General features: G+C 39.6%; 1 protein-coding gene across 5 annotated transcripts in view; it reads left to right on the forward strand.

The window, feature by feature from the left end:
* Window positions 1–23,719, forward strand: part of Cttnbp2 (cortactin binding protein 2) — a 454,755-nt gene that overhangs the window by 373,637 nt on the left and 57,399 nt on the right. For all 5 annotated transcript variants that reach the window (XM_087204593.1, XM_004865255.4, XM_087204594.1 and 2 more), the window contains 2 exons: window positions 2,025–2,279; window positions 20,202–20,319. In XM_087204593.1, the coding sequence (XP_087060719.1) occupies window positions 2,025–2,279; window positions 20,202–20,319 (373 nt within the window). The remainder of the gene's footprint in view (window positions 1–2,024; window positions 2,280–20,201; window positions 20,320–23,719) is intronic.

Consider the following 23,719-nt stretch of genomic DNA (forward strand, 5'->3'; position numbering starts at 1 on the left):
ATTCAATGATTAGGTTCAATGTTGACCTTATGGGGAAATTTGATTCGGTTCATGACCAATGTAATTTGCAACCAGAATAGTGGAAGGGATTAAGTTCGTGAACCAAGGTACTACTGTAATGATCTAAATTGGCTGTCTTAAGAAGTTATCCCAACGAGAACAAATAGGTAAGGATAAAAGTAGGATACAATAAGCCCAGTATAAACATTTCCATTGAATCTTATTGCAAGAGCTTTAAAAAACAAAAAACAGAACTCTGTTTTTAAAAATCTGAGAAAATAGCTTAATTTTTCATTTCTTTGTTATATATTTTATCCAGAAAGTCTGGTGTTTGTATGTATTTATTATAAAATCTTGTGAATAAAAAATAAATGAATTTTATATTATCAAGCTGAATAAAAAATAGGTAGTGTAGCATAAAATGTTAAATCACATCCTGTGCAAGAAGACGTAGAAATCCATGCTAGCTAGTTGTTGTTGAGCAGAACAAAATCTTTTAGAAGTGCAGAGATAACCAGTATAATAGATAGGGAATCTCAAGGGAATAATTATGTCTTGTGCTTTTTAATGAGAAAGCATCAGAGGAGAATGGAATATTGAAAGTTTTTTTCTGGAAATGCTATATGGCCATTGTAATGTAAATTAGGGACTATCAGACAAACCCCTACTCTTCATAGGGGTTACATAAGGCTGCCACCCAAGCACTGGTGTTTACAACCCAACCAGGAACATCCGTGGGACTGCTTTCCCTGACAGGAACCTGAGAACTACATTCTAGTTACTGTTCAGCCATGGCCTTGGCTTGGCCAAGCGGACTTTATTAATGTGAGGTCCAGAATGAGAGAAAAAACTTAGCAAATGATCAGATGACCTAGCATAAATGGAAATAGCTCCCATTTATTGTCTTGTTTCTCTGACTTCTGTCCCATTATTTAAAGGAAAAAAGTATTATAACCCACAAAATATACAAGATAACAATATGAAATACTATATGAAAATTATATCAAAGAGAATATAAAAGTAGAAAATAAAGCCAAAATATGTCAGTTGTTTCATGAAATAGTATTAAAACAAAGGAAGATGGGTGTCTGTGTAGTAGAAAGACCCATCTATGTATAAAAATGGAAGACTAGACAGAACCGAGGTTTTCTCTAGGACACTGCTTATTACACTTTTGTGGGTCCTAGTCACCTAGTAGGAATGGTAGACCCCCACCGCTATCCCCAAAATTTCTGATTCAGTAGATCAGGGATAAGGCTTAAGTATCTGCACATCTAACAGATTCTCAGAGGACACTAATGTTGCTGGTCTGGGGACCGTACCTAATAACCAGTGTCCTAGGAAGGAGTTGCATGTCTACTTTGACAGCCAGCTAAGTGAGTAATGGAGGCTTCAAAGTAGAAAATGGACCCAGTAATTCTAGTTGGAGCATTTTCTAAGTTTGTCATAATCAGTATCCCTCTGTAATCACAGAACACTCAGCAGATTCATAGGTATCCAGTGAAATTTTTTGGCTTTGTCAAATTTTTGGCTTGCATGTCTACATTTTCCCTATTATCTGGAATCTTTCCTTCTGGAATGGTTTGCATAAAATTTTAAAAAATCATTACAGTTAGGCCATTGCCTTTTAAGTAAGACAGGTTTGTAGCAGCATTCTCTAATGCATTAGTACTAACATTATTCTTGTTAAAAAAAAAACTTCAGGCTAAAGTTCATTCCCTTTTATAATATTAGATTGAGATCTTGGGTTATTGTACGTAATCCTCAGTTATGGGCCTGGGCAGTACCTCCTCACTCCAGATGATTAATCAACGGGTAGAAATGAATACAAAACAGCAAGCATGAATCACAGCCTACAGAAGTGAGGAAACTTGACTTATTAGTGATAGTCAGGATTGGAAAGCCTACTCCCCCAGCTCAGTGGTCCATGCCCAACAACATTTAGAGGTGGACTGACTTCAAATAACACTGTTCTCAACATTAATGTTGTTATCAACCCTTTTCCCCTGGTCATTTTATTTCAGGATGGCTGGACACCAGTTCATGCAGCTGTGGACACTGGTAATGAGGAAAGCCTGAAGCTTCTTATGTTCCACAGAACACCAGCTCATGGAAACTCTCAGAGTGAGGAGGAGCCTGAGCCTGCCTTCTGTGCCTTGGATGGAGGAGAAGAGAGTCCTGAAGACACATCCAAGCCTGTTGTTCCTGCAGACCTCATTAACCATGCTGACAGAGAGGGCTGGACTGCTGCCCATATTGCTGCTTCAAAAGGTTTCAAGGTGGGTGTGGTGGCGGCTGGCCCCATTACACAGTTGTCATTTAATGAATTCCAAAGTTTTTAGCTATAGATTGAATGATTTAAATTGAATAATCAGAGATTGATTGATACTATTACAGAAGATGATGAGCTGGTACAAATGGACATTTTTACTATCTGGCACATATTTATAGTCAAGGTTATAACATGTTTTGTTTTTAAAAAAATCATTGTACAGTGGAATACAAACCTAATTTGTTCCACAATTTTAGAAAACATGGCCACGTTTCGGTTTGTGCAGCTAAGATGGCTGTGATCATGTTTGTCACCCTATGTAGAGTTTGCAAGCAAAAAAATTTGCATAATGCTTTTGTTTGCGCACCAAATTGTTCACAAACAAAAGCATTCATGAACCGAGGCACCACTGTATTTGGAATCTGTTGATAAAAAATAGAGTAATTTCAAACATTTGTCTCACTAATAATAGGAGAAAAAGGTTGATATTTAGTCCATTGAGTTGTTCATGTCACTACTAAATGCAGGGCCAGAATCACACCTGTTCTGCAAGTTCTTGCTCTTACTCTGTCCCCCCAGCTGCCACACTTGTTGCCTGTACTGTCTTACTGATATAAAAGAGGGAGCTCTAGGCTTCACTAATCAGATAGAGTACAAAAAGATTTGGATTAAGGAGATAGCATAGTATAGTAGGCCTCATGTTTTTTCAATTTAAACCTCTTTGGCAATAACAGGCTCTAGCAATAATAAGCTATTAGGAAATTCCTGAGTACAGGGCACTGTCACAACAACATTTGCAGGCATGATTTTTGCTATTAGATACCTCCTAGTCCAGTGGCAAGTGTGCAGATTATAAGTATAGGATAGGAGAAACACATAAATGAACTTAGGGTAATGAACACGCTATTAGGAACAGCATAAAAATGCAGTGATTGTGAAAAAAAGAAAAAGACTATACATATTTCAAAGAGCTACAGTGGGAATGTTAGGCTTAGGAGTGGCTCATTCTGGAGGAGATGGGAATCATTTTGGGCTTTAAAGACTGGGTTAAATTTACTACTTAACACTGGAAAGGAGAGTAGTAGTTCAGGTAGAGGAAGAAATAAAAACGGAGACATGGAATAGGAAGGGCAGTGTCTTCATTTCCACTATGGAACCTTCAATTCCATGAATGAAGAAGAGTAGTGAAAAATAAAATTAGACTGTGAATTTAATTGTAGGCAGGGGGCCTTCAATGACATTAAAAAGTTTGGTCTTAATTTACCAGTGAAAGCATAGCCATTGGAAGATTTTAGACAAAGGAGCAAGATAAATCAACAGTATAGTTTAAATTCATTAATTTAGCAATAACGTTTTGAAGATTTTAGGTTATGAACAAATTGGTAGCAGAGAGAGAGAGACAGAGAGACAGAGAGACAGAGAGAGAAAGCCTAAAATAGTAGAAGATGATGAGAACAATGGAACTAATGAGGCTATTACAGGCTAGGAGTATTCAAGGGTTTAACACAGAATAGGTCAGGAAGATGAGGGAACCAAATTGAAAGATAATAGTGATGGTTCAGAGAAAGGAAAAGGCATTTCTATGATCAAAAAGATAGGATGTGGCTTTGGATATGCTAAATACAAATGCTTTGATTTGTTCATTCCAAATGAAAATGCCCACTGTGTTTGGAACATCTGCTTGGGTAACTTCCTGTTATTGTCTACTGAAAAAACTGTCTATTTTGGACATTGGCTTTTAAAAAGTGAAGAAAATATATGATTTAATTTGGTGCTTGTTAGCTGTAGGTTTTTTCCACTTCACCCTTTAACAATAAAGATACAAAAATTCTGAGAACTTGGTATCTATGTTTAGTGATTTAAATGGAGTGTAGTAGTATTTGACATAAAAGTGTTTTGGAAAAGAAAATGGAAAATATGAATAGTTTAAACATGAAAATGCACAGTTATGCTAAAACTGCCTTTCATTTGATAGTGGAGAGGTGCAAGGAGGGGGTAGTTTACAACCTAAAGCTACCTCATAAAAGATAATCCCTATAGAGTGGGTTGTGCTTGCACTGAGACAGAAGGCAGAGAAAAAGAAGAGAAAAAATAAAAACCTGAGCAACCTTCATCTCTCATATATTTAGCTACTAAAGCTCTCTTGGTAGGCAGAGAGAGAGAGGGAGGGAGAGAGAAACTCCTTGTGCAAGTTACACTTCAGTGGAAGGCAGTCATGTTGTTGCTGCTGTGCTCCTTCATTGTAACTCCTTCATTATGAATTCCTTATTAGCACTAGGGTTTTGATGATCAAAAATGGTATCTTATACTGATTCCCAGAATGCTAGCAAGGAGTAGTTGCTTGGTCACTGCTGAGTAAGGGAAAATATGACCACTTTATCTCATAGAATATGACTGGGATAGTGAATCTTGGAAGCCACCCAGGAGATTGGTGGAACTCACTTTTATGGGTGTCTGTGTGAGTCATGGAAGCATGACTCTGAATATCTGGTCCCTTGCCTCTTTCTCTCTGGCTTTGGTCTTCTACTCTGCTTCCCAGCCACAGTGAACTGAACATCTTTGCTCTGTTATGTTTTTCCACTATGTTGTTTCTCCATGGAGTCAGGCAAACATAGATTGAATCTTCTGAGTCCATGAGGCAAATTAAACTTTTCCTCTTTTAGACTGTAGGTGTTGGGTGTTGTGTCCAAGGAATGGGAAGCTAATAGAAAATTTGGTACTTGGAAGGGAGTCATTACTTTGACTGAACCTGATTATGTTATTTACAAGCCTTTGGAACTGGTTTGTAGGGAGAGATTGAAATGCTGAAAGCAGAGCCTGATGGGTGATTCTGTCCGGAGCTCAGAAGAGCAGAATACTGATAGGAATGCAGACAATACATGCCAGGCTCAGGAAGTTTGAATTGGGAATAGAGACTGCATTAGCAATTGGACTAGAGGTCATATATGTCATACTCTGGCAGAAAATTTGTCTGTGTTATGCTCATGTCTTGAGACTTTGTGGGAGACTAGAATAAGAGCACTGGACTAATTGATCTGGCAGATAAAATTCCAAAGCAGCCCAACATTTGGGTTGTAGCATGGATAATTCTGGTTCCTTTTAGCTAGATTTATAGTGAGAATTTGGTATAAAAATCACAGTATAACAATTTGAAAAATTTAAATTTTGGACTGAAAAAAACTGTTATGGTTTAGAACTAGAATGTCACCCCAAAATCTTATGGGTTCAGAGGTCATGCTGGTTGGGAGAAGTATGTCACTGGGGGGTGTGCCTTTGGGGAATATATCTTCCTCTTTAGCTTCTCTCTTCTCTGTTTCCTGGCTGCCATGAAGTGAGCAGCATTCCTCCACTGAGTTCTTTTTACCATGCTGCTTCTGCCTTGGAAACAACCAGTCATGAACTGAGACCCCCAAAACTGTCAAATTATACCTATGGCACATGAGATGCTGTACAGAGGGATAGTAATTCAGGGAGTAAAAATGATTTACCAACAGACAGGAAATGTAGAAAAGACAAAGTTTATTTTGATCACAAAACCCTGTCAAGAGGGACAGTGGGTGAGTTTTCAAGAATTGCAGTGTCTCTATTGGGGTTTTTAAAAGAGTTTGAGGACATAGAAAAAGGGTCTAGACAGTGATTGCAATTATCTCAAGAATGTCTTTTCCTGTGTAATTTAGCACCTACTAGATTTTCAGGGAGCTACATCTTTAGGGAACACATAAATTATGTTTACAATTGTAATTTTAACAAGACCATTTTCCCTGGCTTACAGAAGGCCTTTTAGCTTTAGTGAAAAAGTCTTTACATGCCTTTCAGAGAAAATGATTTAGGACTCATTGGGAGGAATGAATAGGACTTAATTACATCAGAGGTTTGTTTTTATCTTGTGAAGTTTTGATCAGTGTTGTTTTCTTATGAACACCTACAAAGAGCAGCTGGCCTGTGTGGGAGCTGGATGGCTATAACATGAGTTTTGCTGCCAAGGGTTTTAATGTTTTTGTTGCCAATGGCCAGCCACTATACTTTCTTCCATTAGGAGTTGTGGGTTTTGAGTATTTTGCTCCAGCCACAAGAAAGCTAACTAATGCAGAAAATTTGTATCGGAGGTCATTGCTGTGACCATACCTAACCATGTAGTTTGGAAGCCTTTGGAACTAGTTTGGGGAAGAGACCTTGGAAAAGTTGGAGGTGCCATAAACAGAGCTTGATGAATGATTCTAGTTGGAGCTCAGAAGACCGAAGTGTTGCTATCAATGCAGACAGTAAAGGCCAGGCTCACGAGGATTCAGTTAAGGTCTCTACTGGAAACTGGACTATCGACCACGTATGTTAGATTCTGGCCAGAAATTTGTCTACATTTTGCTCATGTTTCTGAGACTTTGTAAGACTAAGATTAAGGGTGGTAGATTAATCTGTGGAGAAAATTTCCACATTGTCCAACATTCAGGCTATGGCATAGGTATTCTTGGCTTCTTTTGTCCCAATTTATAGTGAGAATGAGGGGCAAAAAGCAGCAGAAAAATTTGAAAAACTAATTTTTGCCCAGAAGGAAGTTAATGTAAATTTGGGTCCCAGGAGAACATAGTTTCTTGAAAAGATTAACATTAAAGAGCGGCCAACTACTTTTCATCAAGACAGTAAGAAAGATTGCTTGAAGATGTCTAGGAAATGGCCAGGACTCACCAACTGCAAGCTCAAGAGAATAAAAGAGCATACTCCTTTGAAAGATATGCTTTGAGGAGAGAGCCCTAGAGTACCTTGCTCATTCAGGGCCATATAGGGAATGTATTTCCCAAAGTTTAGCCATCCAGGCACTCAGAAACCTCTATAGCTGTGGTCCAAGGGGGCCTGGCTCCCTCTCTAGTTTGTAGCAAACCTTAGTATCATCTAGGAGGTGCTGGTTTTTCAGGCATGCAGAATGTAAGAGTTGTGGGATCTGTGAGGCTTCCACTCAGATTTCAAAGGAAGGCAAATGAAGCCAAGATTTATGCCCCAAGAGAGCACTGTGTGAAGCCATGAGAGTGAACCCAAACAGACGGGGAAACCCCAGGAAGCTGGAGTTGCCAGGAACATGGATTGTCTGCTAAGAAAAGCCACAGGCAGTAAGAGGAGCCAGCCCAAGAGAGAAGCCATGTGGGCTGCAGCCAATAAGACGAGAGCAGTGCTGCTCAAGCCCTTTGGAACTCACGTCTCACACAACCTGCTCTGGTATAGATATACAGGATTTAATGTTTTCCCAGCTGGATTTTTGTCTTGCTTTGGTCTGAATCCTTTCCCCCTATTCCCCTATTTTTCCCCTTTGGAACAGGAATATTTATTCTATGCTATTACAAGTTGGCAGTGTTTAGTTTCTTTTTACTTTCACAGCTAAGAATTTTCCTTACGTCTCAGAGGGGAGTTTCGACTTGGACTTTTCAGCACTGCTGAAACTGTTAACATTTTGAGGACTCTTTGAGATGGGTATGAGCCTTTCAGCCCAGGGGTAGAATGTTATGGTTTAGCTCTAGAATGTTCCCCCAAGGCTTTATGGCTTCAGAGTGGGGCTTTTAGAATTTGAGAGGATAGGGGAACTATGCACACTGGTGGATTTATCCATGGATAAATCCATTGGGGCCTGGTTGGAAGAATTGTGTCACTAGGGCATGCATTTAGAGGATATGTCTACTCCCTAGGTCCTTTCTTTTTCTCTTTGCTTCCTGGCTACCATAAGGTAAGCAAGTTTCTTCTACTATGCCCTTTTACCATATAATTTCTGCCTTGGAACCAACTGACCATAGATAGAAACCCCAAAACTGTGAACCAAATTAAACCTCTCTCTTAAGGGCTATGGGCACCAAGTATTTTTTTTCCCCAGCAACAGGAAAGCTAACTAATACAGGAATCATAGGAAAAGTTGGGGCCATTTGGAAGTATGGTTGCTCGATAGATTAACGCCATTAAAAAGAAACCAAATACTTAGTACAGGGACAAGAAGAAAGATACCTTGAGGATAGCTCAAATGTGGGAGACTGTACTCCTCACAGACTTAAGGGCACATAAGTGTAGATTTTTCATTTGAGAAGAGAGACTTGGGTCCTCTGTTGTAGAACTGCGTAAGGAATTGGTTCCATGAGATTAATTTTACTATGCTCAGCCATCCAGGCACTCAGAGGCTGCTCCAGCCATGGTGCAAGGAAAAATGGTTACTGTTCCCCTGACAGCAGACCTTAACATTGTTCACATGATACTGGTTTTACCAGAATGCAAAATGTAAGGTTTGTGGGATCGGGGAGTCTTCCACCCAGATTTCAAAGGAAGACCAGGGAGGCCAGGCAAGAAACCCTTCAGTGGGCAGTTTGTGAAGCTATGACATCAAAGCTAAAGGTGGAGTAGAGACCCCAGGAAGTTAGACATGCCAGAAACATGGAATATCTATTGAAGAAGGCTGCAACTGGGCCAGAGATTTAGCTCAGTGGCGCTGCCGCCTGCTTTGGAGGTGGTCCTGGGTTCAATCCCTGGTACCACAAAAACCCAAAAATAAACCAGCTGCAGCTGTGAGTAGAGCCAGCCCAAGAGAAAGCCATTTGGTCTACAATGGGCAAGGCCATAGGGGTAAGGCTGCCCAAGCCCTTTGGAATGCACATTTTAATCACCATGTACCCTGGATCTTGGATATGGAACCACTGGGACTTAATGTTTGCTCTGCCAGGTTTTGGTCTTGCTCTAGTCCATTTTTTTTTTCTTATACCCCTATGCCAGTGATGGTGAACCATTTAGCGCTTTTAATAGTACAAACAGCCCACTGCAGAACTCATGCCATAGGTTCACCACCACTGCCCTATGCCGCCTCTTTGGAATGGGAATGTTTGCTCTATTCCATTGTACCATAGGACTATGTAATTTGTTTTTTTATTTTTACAGAGGTTCATAGCTATGAGTTTTCCATGAATCTCAAGAGACTTGAGCTTTGACTTTTGAACAGTGCTGGAACTGTTGAGACTTTGAGAAAGAGGTTTTTTTTGTTTGGTTTTTTTTGGTGTTTTCAGTTATATACAAGATAGTTGTATCATGTTAGGCAGACTTATGAACTTATGTTCATTTAAATATCATTTAAGGAGATATATTTAGGGATCAAGTTGACAAGGGGTGGGATGTGATGATTAAGCTTGATTGCATCAGTTTGATTGGGAGCTGCCTGGGGGATTGATGGAGCACACTTCTGGGTACTTATGTCATGGAGGGGGCACTATATCTAGTTCCTCTCCCCTTACTCTACTGCTCACCTGCTCTGCCTCCAGGCTGTCATGAACTAAGTATATTTGCTGTGCCACACCTTTCTACCATGATGTTTCTGCTTTGGGGCCAGCTAACCTTGGACTGAATCCCCTGAAACCATGAGACAAATTAAACCTATCATTTAAATAGTGAATGTTAGGTATTATTTCCCAGCAACACAAAACTAATACAGCGACTCTCTTGTATTATTTTACTTTAAGAAGCATATGATGAATTTTTGACATGAGATGCTTTAAAAAGTGATTGACAGCATTCATACACTACCCACCTATTAAAATAATACATTTTCTTTAGCCCTGGAGTGGACATTTGATCCTTTAGTCTATGCTCTTCATTTTATGTTAGGACATTTAAACCCCAGGTTTTAATAGATAGCAGTTGGGAATGAAGCCAGGTTACTTGATTTGCTTACCTTGATCTTTTTCCAGTGGCTAAGATATTTGTGTAAATCACTGTCTACTATTTGACAGTAGAAGCACCTCTCTCTCAAGCTGGCCTATGACTGCTCCTGAAAGAGTGCTGAACTAAACACCTTTGTTTTAATCACTTTGTATAAATAGTTAAATTCTTAATAAAACTACACTCTGCCCTGAGACTTTGGACGCCTTGAAGTCTGGTAACTGAAAAAAGTTAAGGAGGTTTTCTGAATTTGAGCATCTCTGTCATTGAATGAAGCTCAGATACCTAGAGTTTTGGTTTTTGGTTTTGTTTTGTTAATCTGTGGAATTGTATGAATTTCTGACTTTAGGAGGGAATAGGTTATACTTTTAGCTTATCTGTTGTCAAAACCCGTGAGTTCATGTCACTCATACTCTTGCTTTGTTTCACTGGGTTGTTTAATATATTAACTGATGCAAACTCTTTTCTCCCTGGGCTTCCAGAGTACTTCCCCTTTTTTTTCCTTTTCTTTTGACTTCACTCTGGCAACTTCTCATCTCTCTTCTCATCTGCCACCTCCTGTTTTTAAAGAGCTTATCCAGTCTTTCAGATTTAACTGCAGCGTCTGCAATAAATAGTCTCAAATGCATTTCTTTCTTCACAGCTAACTTTTTACCTTTACTTTTTAAAATGTCTTCAAGACATTTATTTACCACATCCTGCAGATCATGTCTAGACAGACCCACTGCCTAGTCAGACAATGGCCCACTTGTTGCCAACTTTAAGTCCTTCTTGCATTGTGTTAGAATTACGGTCTGACTGATATGTAGCAGCCACCCAGTTGTCCAGAAGGATTCCATGAATTAGATGTGTTCAGAGGTCCATATGGAGCCCCCAAATTTGGATTCCTCCTCCCTGTATTTTGGCTGCAAAGAGAACAAGGCTGTAGGAGTTTCTGAAGTTTTTCCTTGCCACACAGGTCTGTGTAATTGATGTAAAGAAAGAGAAGTTACTTAAGATGCCTACAAAAATCAAGTTATTGGAACTAGATGTTGATCAGAATAAATGCAAATCCATTTTTTAAATTCTATATAATTACAATGCTGCCTCAGTTCACAAACTTAATTTGTTCCATGATTCTGGAAAAGATGGCCACATCTGTGTTCATGCAGGAAAGATGGCCGTGGTCATGTTCCTCACCTGATTCACAATTCACAAACAAACAACAAAATTTTGCCACCAAATTGTTCACAAGCAAAAGCATTTGTGAACTGTGGTACCACTGTATTTCCTTTAGTTTTTAGTTAAATTATTTTTTTAAATTCCAGACCATATCTAAACAAAGGGAAGAATTTTTTAAAACACTCATTCCAGTGAGTTGAATCATTGCTTTCTTCTGGGCAGCACTGATTAAGTGGCAAAACCCTAAAGGGAGCATAAATTTAGCCAGCCAGAGTCTTGCTCCACCCCTCACCCAAGGTGTAGACTTCTGGTATCTTCCCCTTACACCTTGTGTGCATCTGGGCTTAGACCCTTTTCCTTCTCTCCTCTCTCTGTCCTTTTTCCATTGAGTAATCATGTTGATCCCCAGACTATAATCTCTAAGGATTATAATATTTTATCCATGGTGCTACTATGTACTTCCGAGACCATCCACAAATCTCCTGTCTGGGACAATCACAGCTGATGGGGCATCTCCTGGATGACTGGGAGAGAAATTTCGGTTTGCCCAACGTGGCCCCAACCTGACCGGTTATCTCAGTGTATTGCTTGTTGCCTCCTCCATCCACTCACAGGCCCTGCCCTGAGGAGCCCTAGACTTCTGCTGTGCAGATGCATTCTGGGTACTCTCCCAGTCTCCCCACCTCCAGTATTCACCTCTGCACTGCCATGTGAGGGGCCTGCCTAACAGGTCAAGTCTGTGATGGAACTTCCCTGCTTCACATCTTTCTAGGGCTCTGCCTACTCTGAGCATAAGGCCCTAACCCTTGCATGATGGCCCAGGCCCTTTCTGCTGGCCTCTGTCCACCTCCACAGGTGTACTTCTGTCTCTACCGTTCCTAGTGCATTCAGTGCTGTAGCCATGCAGGGCTGGCCCCTGTGAGAAAGCACATCCAATGCTTTCTCCTCTCCCTGGCTTTGCTTCTGTTGTTCCCATTGCTTCAGATGGCTTCTTCCCCTGTTACTCCTTTTAGCAGAGGTCTTGGCTCCCATGACTTAGGTTCCCAGAGCATCTCTCTGCACTTTGCCTAGAGGGTTTGTGCTTTAGTTGTTGTGTGTCTCTCTTCCTTTCCACTGCCTCTGAAAAATTACTATTTTGTCTTTGAGTGAATGGGCTATGGCAGTTCTTTCATAACTGGTCTCTCTCCCCTCTTCCTTTCCAACATATCTTACACATGCAACCATCAGCTTTTAGAGCAGAACCGATCAGGACACTTTTCTACCTAAACACATCACTGTGCCCACAGAAAAGCCTGCAAACTGCTTGGCACTGAGCCCTTCACAGAGTTCAGCTGACTCTGTCTTGGGCCACTCACTTACATCTACCTTCTTGCTTTATGGCACAACTCTGCAGCCTATCAGCTTGCATCTCCCCTTGCTACAAAGCAGTGAGTACACATCCACACCCCAGGGCTGTTCTCAGCACTTAGCTGGGCCTTATCTGTCCTTTTACAGACTGTTTTTGCTTTTTTTCCCTCTACCCAAACTCAGGCTCTTGGCTCCCTGCCTTGACTTTGATTTTATCTCTAGTTCTTTGGACCTTGGGGTTTCTACTTAATCTCCTTGGCACCTTGTTTCTCAGCTCTCCTTGAAGGACCATGGCAGAAATTGCTTATCATTCCCTTGACATCCCTTCTGCCCTTTCTCTGTAATGGATCTCTGTGTTTTCCTCTGGGCGCAAGATCATTGACTTAAAGACTACACTCTCCAACACCCATTGTAAGTAGCTGGCTATGAACCTAAGTTCTGGCACATGGGACGTGAGTGAAAATGAAAATTGAAGCCTAAGCTGTACTTTTTAAATCTCTGTGATAGCAGATATATCTGAATGTGCTGTTGATTTTAGGCCTTCAGCCCCAAATGTGTTACTAGGATTAAGGATGCCCCACTCTGGTTGTGCGTGGCACTACCCAAAAGGTGGGTGGCCCGGATGAAATATAAAGGGACAGAAAGCCGCTTTGCTAATTAGGACAAGCTTAAACTTGTCCATCAAGAGCCCTGGGTAGGACACCCTGCCTAGTTTAGGATCCTTGGGAATCCATTGCCAATGATTGGTGTCATAGCATCTGTCCCTTCACAGAATCCCATCCAGAAAGGAGGGAAGGAACGTAGGTACTTCTCTCCATCTCTCCCTCCTACTCCTACTCCATGAAGTAAAATTTTACCCTCATCACATCCATAGCTCTTTTGCTAAGATTTGGGTAAGTATCCCTTAAAGGCCCATATGGTAAAGGCTTGAACACGAGCCTATGGCATTATTGAAAAGTATAGGGATCTTTAAGAGATGGCACTGGTGGGAGTCTTCCAGTCACATGGGGGTGGCCATGTGGGATGTGCCTTTGAAGTGGATGTTAGAACACTGGTCCCTCTTCCTCTTTTTGCTTTCTGGTCAGTACTACATGAACAGCTCTGCTGCCCTATCCAGTCCCCTCCACAATTTGCTGCTTTGCTATAGACCCAGAACAACAGCACTAGCCGGCCATGGAGTGAAACCCATGAAACTGAGCTCACATTAACTTTTCCTTTTTTTTTTTTGGTACCGGGATCGAACTCAGGACCTTGGGCTTGCAAGGCAGGCGCCAGAACCACTGAGCCAAATCCCTGGCAACTTTTCCTTTTTTAGTTGATTATCTCACACATTTGTTATAGTAACAGAAAATTTACCAGTATCTCCCCTTCTTAAATTAGCCCACATTTGTAATACAAAACAGTGATGTTTACTTTGGGGAACTAGAACATGCATATAATACATATTGATCATTTTTAATCCCTTTGCCCCCCTCTCCTTCCTCACTCCACCCTGTCTCCTTTGTCATTTCCTAGAGTCTACCTATTTTCTTATCTCCCATTGATTGATTGATTGATTGATTGATTAGGTGTCTCATAGAGGAGAAAACATCCAATGTTTTAACTTTGCATCTACCTTAATTCCCTTAGGATGATCTCAAATTCCATCCATTTTCCTACAAAAGATATGATTCCATTCTTCTTTATTGCTGAATAATATTCCATTGTGAATATATACTACATTTTCTTTATCCATTCATCTGTTGATAGGCATCTAGGCTGTTTCCAGACCTTAGCTGTTGTGAATTGCATGGCTATAAACATGGGTATACATGTATCTCTATAGTATGATGCTTTTAATACACCTAGGAGAGGTGGAGCTGGCTCAAATGTATTTCTATTTTTAGTTTTTTGAGGAATTTCCATATGATTTTCATATATTTCCATGTGGTTGTACTAATTTACATTTCCACCAACAATATATGAGGCCCCCACACACACACCTCACCCCTCACTCCATGTCCTCCTAAGTATTCATTGTTTTTTCTCTTCTTCATGGTAGCCATTCTGACAGAGGTAAGATGAAATCTCAAAAGTTGTTTTGATTTGCATTTCCCTCATGGCTAAAGATGGTGAACAGTATTTTTTCCCGTTTGATGGCACTGGGGATTGAACGAAGTGCCTTTGCACTGAACCACATCCCCAGCCTGTTTTTTTGAAACCATAAAATAGAGTCTCACTAAGTCGCTGTATTGTCCAGGCTGCGCTAGAATTTACAGTCCTGCCTCAGCCTCCCAGAGTGCTAGGATTGCAGGATGCACTACCTTGCCCAACATGTGCCTAGTTCTTTCATTAGATCATATGCTTTTTAGGGGTTGGTTAATTTTTTTATTTGAGTCAGGGTCTTGTTATACAGTTTAGAATGGTCTTGAACTCATTATGTAGCCTAGGCTGGTCTTGTACACTGAGCAATCCTCCAGCCTCAGCCTGCAGAGTCCTGGGATTAAGGGGTTAATTTTTTTGAGTATTTTATATATTGTAGATAATCGAGATAGATCCTACTCTATCAGAAGAGTAGGTAGCAAAAATGTCCTCTTATTCTTTAGATTGTGTCTTTACTCTGTTGATTATTTTGTTTGCTGTGAAGTTTTTAATTTAAAGAAGCTTTGTCATGTAGTCCCATGTGTTGATTCTTCATATTATTTCCTATGCTATTGCATAGAGTTCTATGCAGAAACTGAATAGCCTATGCCTATAGCTTCAGGTGTTTCCCCTGCATTATCTTCTAGAAGTTTCAAAGTTCTGTTTTTATATTTAGATCTTTAATCCATTTTGATTTGACTGTAGTACAGGTTGAGGTATAAGGTCTTGTTTCAGTCTTCTGATAGTGGATATCCAGTTTTCCCAGCACCATTTGTTAAAGAGGCTGTTTTCTCGCCACCATATGTTTTTGGCTCTTTTGTCAAAAATCAGATGGCTGTAAGTATGTGGGTTTGTTTCTGTGTCTTTGGTTCTATTTCATGACTTTGCATGTCTTTTTGTTTTGTGTCAGTACCATGTTGCTTTTGTTTGGGTGGCTTTGTAATATAACTTAAAATCTGGTACTAGGATGTAACCAGCTTTGTTCTTTTTGCTCAGGGTTTTTCTTTTCTTTTCTTTCTTTTTTTTTTTTTTTTTTTTTGCAATTTTGGGTCTTTTTAAATTCCATATGAATTCTAGGATTGTTTTTTCTAGTCCTGGTATTTTAATAGGGATTGTATTAAATCTATAGATCACTTATCCTAGTATTGCTATTTTTATATTAGTTCTTCCAAGAACAAGGGATGTCTTTCCATTTTCTAACGTCCGCTTCAATTTCTTTCTTCAGAGTTCTATTTGTATTATAAAAGTCGTTTACTCCCTTGGTTAGGTTGATTCCTAGGTACTTTTTGTTTTAAGCTATTGTAAATGGAATTGTTTTTCCTGATTTCTGTTGTCTTAGTTACCTTTCTCAGTGCTGAGACAAAATACTCGACATTCAAAATTAAAGGAGGAAAGGTTTATGTGGGTCACAGTTCTTAAAAGTTTCAGTTCATAGTTGACTGGCTCCAAGGCAGGGTGGCATGGCAGAGGCACATCACAGAGGAGAAACAGTTCATGATAGGCAAAAGGCAGCAAAGCAGTGAAGTAGTAAAGCAGCTTCTTTCTGTCCCTTTATATCCATCCAGGCCACCCACAACCAGAGTGGGACACCCTTAATCCCAACATCACATTCTAAATCCCAGCATCACACATCCTATTCCAGCCACCTTCAGAATTCCCCATCTATGACCACATGAGATGGGGGCGATCTAGAGACAAGCAATAACGTTTGTCTTGGTGGGTTCATTATTGGTATATAGGATGCTAATGATTTTTGTATGTTGATTGTGTATCCTATACACCCCCTTTCCTATCTATGTTTCCCCTGTCTCTTTATGACGTTGCATTCCTCCTCGATATATTACCTTATTCATCATCACAACCTGCATCCTTGACATAGTGCTTGGCACAGAGGTGCTGTGAAGTTGCAGTAAGGGTTAAATGAGCACTAAATCAGTCGTGTACCACATAATAACATGTTGATCATCAGTGGCCTACATACATGCTGGTAATCCCAACTTAGTTTGTGAAAAAACGTTCTCTGATGTTTTCATAACATAAAATCATCTAACAACACATTTCTTGTAACATATCCCTATGGTTCAGCAACAAGTGATTGTACTGGCAAGGCACAGAAGTGCCTAGAACTTAGCATGGGCTCAAATTATTGCTGTAGCCATTGTTAAGTGACAGTTGGATTACAGTGTACATTTACTTTGTGTGTTCCCCATGGAGTCAACACAGCAATATAGAATTTGTTCATGTAGCAGTGTTTGGATATGCATTACTCTTGTGGGCACTGACATTTTGTGCTTCCTTTAAGAGAAAGTCACTGCTTATATTATTGCCCATTGCCCTTCCTGAGTATAGTAAACATTAGAAATAGTCCACTTTGAAGGTCAGAATCAAAGCATCTTAATTTGGGAGAATTGCAAACTTGTGTTGCATCTTTTATCTTTGTTTGTAATTTGAAGTAACAACACTTAGAATTATCTTCAGCTTAATTGCAGTTGTTGATGTGCTGTAATAACTCATCAGCTAACAGAATATTGGGACTATTTTTTAATTAGTGATGATGAAGTTGATTATAAAAAATCATGGTTACTCATCAATATTGAAAGTTTAGTACAGTACATGCCTAAGATATAAGTGCCTTTTACCTTCCATTTAAGTCACATAACTCAATGAGAAGGGCCGGGGATTTAGCTCAGTGGTTCCACCACCTGCCTTGCAAGCACAAGGACCTGAGTTCGATCCCCAGTATCAAAATAAAACCTCAATGAGATACAGATATTTGAAGCACAGTTATGGAAACTAACACCAAAAGAATGTCAAAAGCTTTACAATGGCTGCAGATGTGACCGTTTATATTGGCAAGGTTAGAGTCCAAATCTACTTTGGCTCTTACCTTGTTTTACCAAAAGAATTAACTTACATAATAATAGTATGTTATTTTTATCTCTTCTCATTTTGGAAATTTACCAAGTTTAGTTCTCAGATTGCATTCTATGTAAACCTCTTATAGTTAACTTCTCAATCAACATTGAGTTTTTCATTAACTGTTTGTTTCATTTGCTGGATTTATAAAAATTAGTAATAACAGCTTGATAAGAACTGTTATTTACATATTTGATTTTATTTTCATTTAATTAGCCTAGTGATTTCTTCAGTCTGAACTATAGATCCATGAAAGTCAGACTTCAATGTTGTACAGACCCCTCCAACCTGAACAGAAGCAGGCAGTAAAAAACCAGTGCATCCCAGGTTCCATTTGCAGGAAGGCAGATTCTCTTTGCTGAAAGGTCTCTTGGTTGGGCCCCTCTATCCTTTGGTCCCAGTGCCTTATTTGCCATCTCTGTACATCTAGAACATTTCTGTATATCACCTCTGCTCCCTCTTTAAGTTATGACTGGCTTCTGCTCAAATTTCACTTCTTTGGTGGTTTTAGATTACTGTTTTTCTTTCTGGTTCTTAGGGATTTCCTGTACTTTCTTGTTAACTCATTATTGCATTTAAAAGTACTATGTTTTGGAGACAATATGAACCACCTGGCATTCACAGTCTCATGGAGTCGGAATTGATTCAGTCTCTCTCCTCTCCCTCTCTCCCTCCTTCCTACCTTCCTTCCTTCCTTCCTTCCTTTCTTTGGCAGAGTCTGTCTATATAATCCAAGTTGGCCTTGAACTCATTATATATTCCAGGCTGGCCTTGAACTCACTATCCTCCTGCCTTAGCTTCCCGAGGGCTGGGATTACAGACATGTGTGCCATACTAGGCTTGATACAGCTACTGTTGAAAGCTTCTTGTGTGTATACTAACATAGAACAGAGATGTGACCTGTGCCCAGAAATCCAATGCAAGTACATAAACTCCCATGTGTGTTCCACAGTGCTGTAATGCTCATGGCAGAACTCAAATGTCTGGAGAAGTAAATTGTGCTATATTCACATAATGGAATACTGCATAGTAATTTTTTTCATAGTAATGTGGATTGAACTCACTTGCACTAAGCTATGTCCCCAGTCCTTGTTATTTTTTATTTTGAGGCAAGGTCTTGCTAAATTTCTGGGCTGGCCTCTAACTTGCATTCCTCCTGCTTTAGCTTTTTTTTTTTTTGGTACCAGGGATGGTACTCGGGTCCTTGCGCTTGCACAGCAAGCGGCAAAACCACTGAGCTAAATCCCTGACCCCCTCCTCCTTTAGCTTTGTGAGTAGCTGGGATTATAGGCATGTGCCACCAGGCCTGACAACACACAGTAATAATTTTTAAAAGACAAGATGAATTATGATTACTCCTAACACATGGATGGCTCTTAGAGACATTATGTTGAAAGAAAAATGCAAGTATAAAAGTATACCTAAAGTATGATTCCATTTATATTGAGATAAAAATAAGGTGAATCAATCACTAATATTAGAAATCAAAATAGTTATCATGGTGGGGAGTTTGGGGTTGAGATGAAGCATATAGCAGGTAAAGTGCTGCTTTCGTAAGTGGGTTCCCTTCCTAATAGTGCACCATGCTGCACTTCTCTGGTGGATGACACTACCTGGTTTACTGTGCTGTCAGAAGTGCGAGTCAGTTGTGCATGTGTGTTTAAGAGAACAGTGGGAAGCACATTGCTTGTTTTGTTCATTAGTTCGTTTTCATTGTTTCTGGCCAATTTATTTTTCTTATCCTTATGGAAAATAAATTATGAAGTGGTAAAAGTTACTATGACATAGTTCTTTGGTAAATAACCTGATGTAATATCCATATTTATTGTCTTTCACATTGTATTTGAAAAGTTATAGGGGACAAAGGCCTTTAAAAAATTCAAGTGACATGGTGTTCATATTTTTAAAAATAGGACAGCATAAGATCTCAAATATAAATGTGCTTTTGGGGACTCCTGGACAGAGGTGTTAGAGTCCTGCACTTACCAGGAAAGCATTTTGTAGTCTAGAAGACAGCAAGCAGCCTCTGGTTGTAGCACAAGTCTTTCTTTTTCTTTGTCCTGCCAAATTACAGTAAAAGGATACTGTGCTGAAGTCAATTTTGTTTTTAATTTCACTCTAAACCCAATGATGAGTAAACTACTCTTTTTTTTTTCTTGAAACCTGAGAGCCTTCCATGTGAAGAATGATTCAACAATTAAATAAAGTTCTATGCTGGGGATGGGGTGTAGCTGAATGGTAAAGCACTTTCTTAGCATGTCCAAGGCATGGGCTTGATCCTGAGTACAGAAAAAAGAAAAGTACATAAATGCAGTACTTTTGTAATGTGAATTTCTAGACATTATTTAGATGAATCTGACATCAATCTGTATATTTTAGTTACTGGAACTAAAATAAGATTTTTAGCTGTCATTTTTTTTTTCCCAGATATTAGGGTTTGAACCCAGGGCCTTCACACTGAGCTATTAAGTCCTAGCCTTTGCTTATTTTTTTAAGACATTAAGTTATTAAGTTGCCCTGGCTGGAATCAAACATGTGATCCTCCTGCTTCAGCTTCCCAGAGTGCTAGGATTCCAGGTGTGCACCACCCTGCCAGGCTCTAGCTGTCATTTTTTGATTGGCTTACCACATGCAACTGGATTTTCCCTTGAGTTTTTTAATCAAGTTAATTAATTTGTACTTGGAGGTAATAGAGCTCTTGTCTTTACAGAATTGCCTAGAAATCTTGTGCAGGCACGGAGGGCTCGAGCCAGAGAAGAGGGACAAGTGCAATCGGACTGTGCATGATGTTGCCACTGATGACTGCAAGCATTTGCTGGAGAATCTGAGTGAGTGGCATGCAGAGCTGCCTGTTCCTCCTGCCTCTGCGTCTCAGGGGCCTCTGGGATAATGGGAAGTACATTAGCCCACGTACACTTTCCGTATCCTCCTCTTAACTTCTTTTGATCCCCTTGCTATTGCAATAGCACTATTGATTACAAATGTGATATTTCTTTTTTCTAGAAATGTAGACGGATTTTTTTGTAGAACTATTTGCTACAAATTCAAATAATGCTAAATCTTCCTTGGATTTTACTGACTGACCTAGGAAAGCAATCTAAATTGTGATTTTTTTTCTCCTCACTTAGACTTTCTAGACATGAGACTGCCAGGGTGTGAGAAATCCTAGCTGTGTACTCTGCATCAGCTGATCTTAGGAACCAGGCAACTAGGTTGTCTTCCAGAACCCAGTTGCCTACCTAAGTCTGAAGATAATTGATGATCTCTTGGGTCCTTCTAGCTCTAAGAGCACATGCTTCTCAGCACATTTAATGAAAGGTTCACTTGTAGGTTTATGAATATGAAATTCTAGGTCATATAAAATATTGTGACTTATATCAAGATTATCACCCAGTCCATTCAGCCAGCTGTGTCAGTAAGTCAACTTTAGGATAAGCAGAATTTCAAGTTAAAATAATGTCTTAACCTTCAATTTTATACATAGATGTATAGTCTTTTATCTCATGAAGAAAATTTGAATATGGTAAGAAAATATATACAAACTATAAAATACCTGAAAAGATAGATAAAAGAGAATTGAAGAAATTGTCCTGGAATCTGAGGGGGTGTTTTGGTTATTTATTTCAGCCCAATAAAGAATTTGCTATCATTTATTTAACCTCTATTTTTTGTATTAAACCTTAAGAAAAGGACAATTGATATAGATGATTGTGGTATATTGGATGTGAAGAAGAGGTGTGATTAGAGGTGGGTAATAGGAAAGGTGGGATAGAGCAATGGATATTACACGCAGTTTAAGGCTCTTTTTAGTAATTTTGATTTTATATGATAAGACATAGAAGAGCTAATTGGATCCTTGACAGTCCATACAATGCAGGTGGTGTTTGTAATCATACATAGATAGCTCTGTGGGGGATAAATGAACCTAGAGTATGAAAATTGATTAAGCATCAAGAAGTTATAATTGAGGGTCAGAAGTAGGACCAGAGCAATGGATGGGGAAATGGTACATAATAAGGAGAGGATTGAGAAAATCTTAAAGAGGACTTTAACAAATAAAAGACCGGTGTGCAGGACTTGAGCATAATTTCTGTCTCAGACATGTTGGCAGCATTTGAAAGAGCATATCTTATGGAACAGTGGTAGCTGGTGACAGAGGGAAGGCACCTTCACCAGGATACTGTAAGCCATGACCCTGCTTTGAAGTTTGTGTAACCATAGGCAAAGTGTTTAATGGCCCGGGTCTTAGTTTGCTCAACTCTTAATAGGGGATAATAATTACTCAAATGCCTGAGAGAAAAAGAGTGGATAATTTCTTAAAGTCTCTAAAATTTGTGATTTTTTTGACAATCTGAAAGAAGGAAAAAATGATAGGATGTTCATTTAGATTAGAAGAGCACTTCCATAGGGCTGACAATAGAAGCTGTGAACGCAAATGAAATACAGAGAATAAGTACAGAAGAATAGACCATGTCAGAGAAGCACAAAGAAGCCCATTTATCATCATTTGTTCAACAAACATTTTCTTTCTTTGCCTCAAAACATAAGCTGAAGACACTATAGCACATGTGTACCAGGAGAGATTAAGAGATGTTTCTTGAAACACTGTGTATCATCAGAGAAAATTGAAAGCATTCTAACTGTTGGAAATCTCTTGGGGAATGGATAATAGGAAAACAATGTAGACAATTCATAATTTGAAGTTAAAGATAAATTTTATCTATATAAATCGCCATAGATATGTTTAAAAATGTTGAGTGAAGAAGTTATGGAAAGATACATAATCTAAAAGCATCTGTGTGAAATTTTAAAAACGCAACTCCAAGTCTATGGTTATTATGAGTACCTCTGAATGAGGTGAAGTGTGAAAACATGCATAGAGGAGGTAAGTGGAAGGTTCCCAGTGAAGGATTAAAGTGAAAATTCAGGAGTTAGGCCAAAAGTAGAGTTGTTTCTGGGGAACCAGCAGCATATTTGGAGGCTTCAGAGAGCGCGGTGCTGTGGTGTCTTTGTGGGTACTTGCCCTATCTGAAGTGCAGGGAGGAGGAGGGAAATCTCATCCCTTTCCCATTGCTGGGACAAAATACCTGAGATCCACAACTTAAAAGATGAGAGATTTATTTTGACTCAGCATTTCAGCCCATGGTCAGCTGACTCCAAGGCAGAAACAGGGTGGCAGAGGGGCCTGCCAGTGGAACAGCTGCTCAGTCTGGAGGCAGAGAGAGAAAGGAGGGGTCGAGGAGGGAGATGCACACTCCCAGGTCATGCCCCAGGGATCTGCCTCTTCAGACCAGGCCCCACATCCAATGAGGATGAACCCACTGGTAAGTATAGTATATAGTACCCTGTGATCCAGTTACCTTCCAAAAGCCCCATCTCTGAACACAGAAGGATTTAGGGGACATCCTAGATCTAACAGCAAGTGAGCTAATTATGGAAAGGTAGTGTAGTATCTGGTCATAAAAGGCTGTGTATTCCTGCTGAATGGATCCTGTGGGTAAATTTTGACTTAATACTGTGGAAACTGAAGAACAATTGAATGTCTGTAAGTACAGAAGTGAGAGATCTGTAATGTAGAAATACTGTTTTGATGTAGGATGCCCAGGAAATGGGGGGTGGTGAATCATGACTGGTACCAAATAGGAGAGAACAGAGGCCTGAACAAGCTAGATAGGACCAGGGCTGGAAGATGCAATTAGTGGTATCAAGTCATAGGTATGTGATTATACAGGGGTAATGTGTAGGTTGATGAACAAAAGGGATTAAAAACAAAGCCCAGAGGAACCCCAATTATAAGGCAAAATAGAGGAAAAATGGCTTAAAAAGAAGAGAAAAAAAATAGCCAGAAAAAGTGGTGTAATTTACCTTTAGCTAGGAGACCATTTTGGAGAAGAAGAAATCATTCAGTACTATCAAATTCCCTAAGGTGTGAAGGGTTAAAAAGAGATTCAAATAAGTTTGGCAAATAAAGAGTTGTTGCTAGCAGGAAGATAAGTTTCATGCAGTTTTGTAAGCAGAAGCTGATTATTTTAAGCAGTGAATAACATGGAGAGACAGTGGGAAAAACTATTGCAGAATTCTGCCCTTTAACCCATTTAACAAATAATTACTGAGCTCCTATGTATGCCACTCAGTATGGCATGAGGTAAGTCAGAGAAAAATTTTAAGAAGATTGTTATCATTCTGAAACTCTAATTCTAACATTAAGAGACAAAAGGAGCAGTAAAC

The sequence above is a fragment of the Heterocephalus glaber genome, unplaced genomic scaffold, assembly GCF_053883595.1.
Source record: "Heterocephalus glaber isolate CG9 unplaced genomic scaffold, H.glaber_assembly_v1.0 deba00000546, whole genome shotgun sequence".
In the NCBI taxonomy this organism is placed as follows: domain Eukaryota; kingdom Metazoa; phylum Chordata; class Mammalia; order Rodentia; family Bathyergidae; genus Heterocephalus; species Heterocephalus glaber.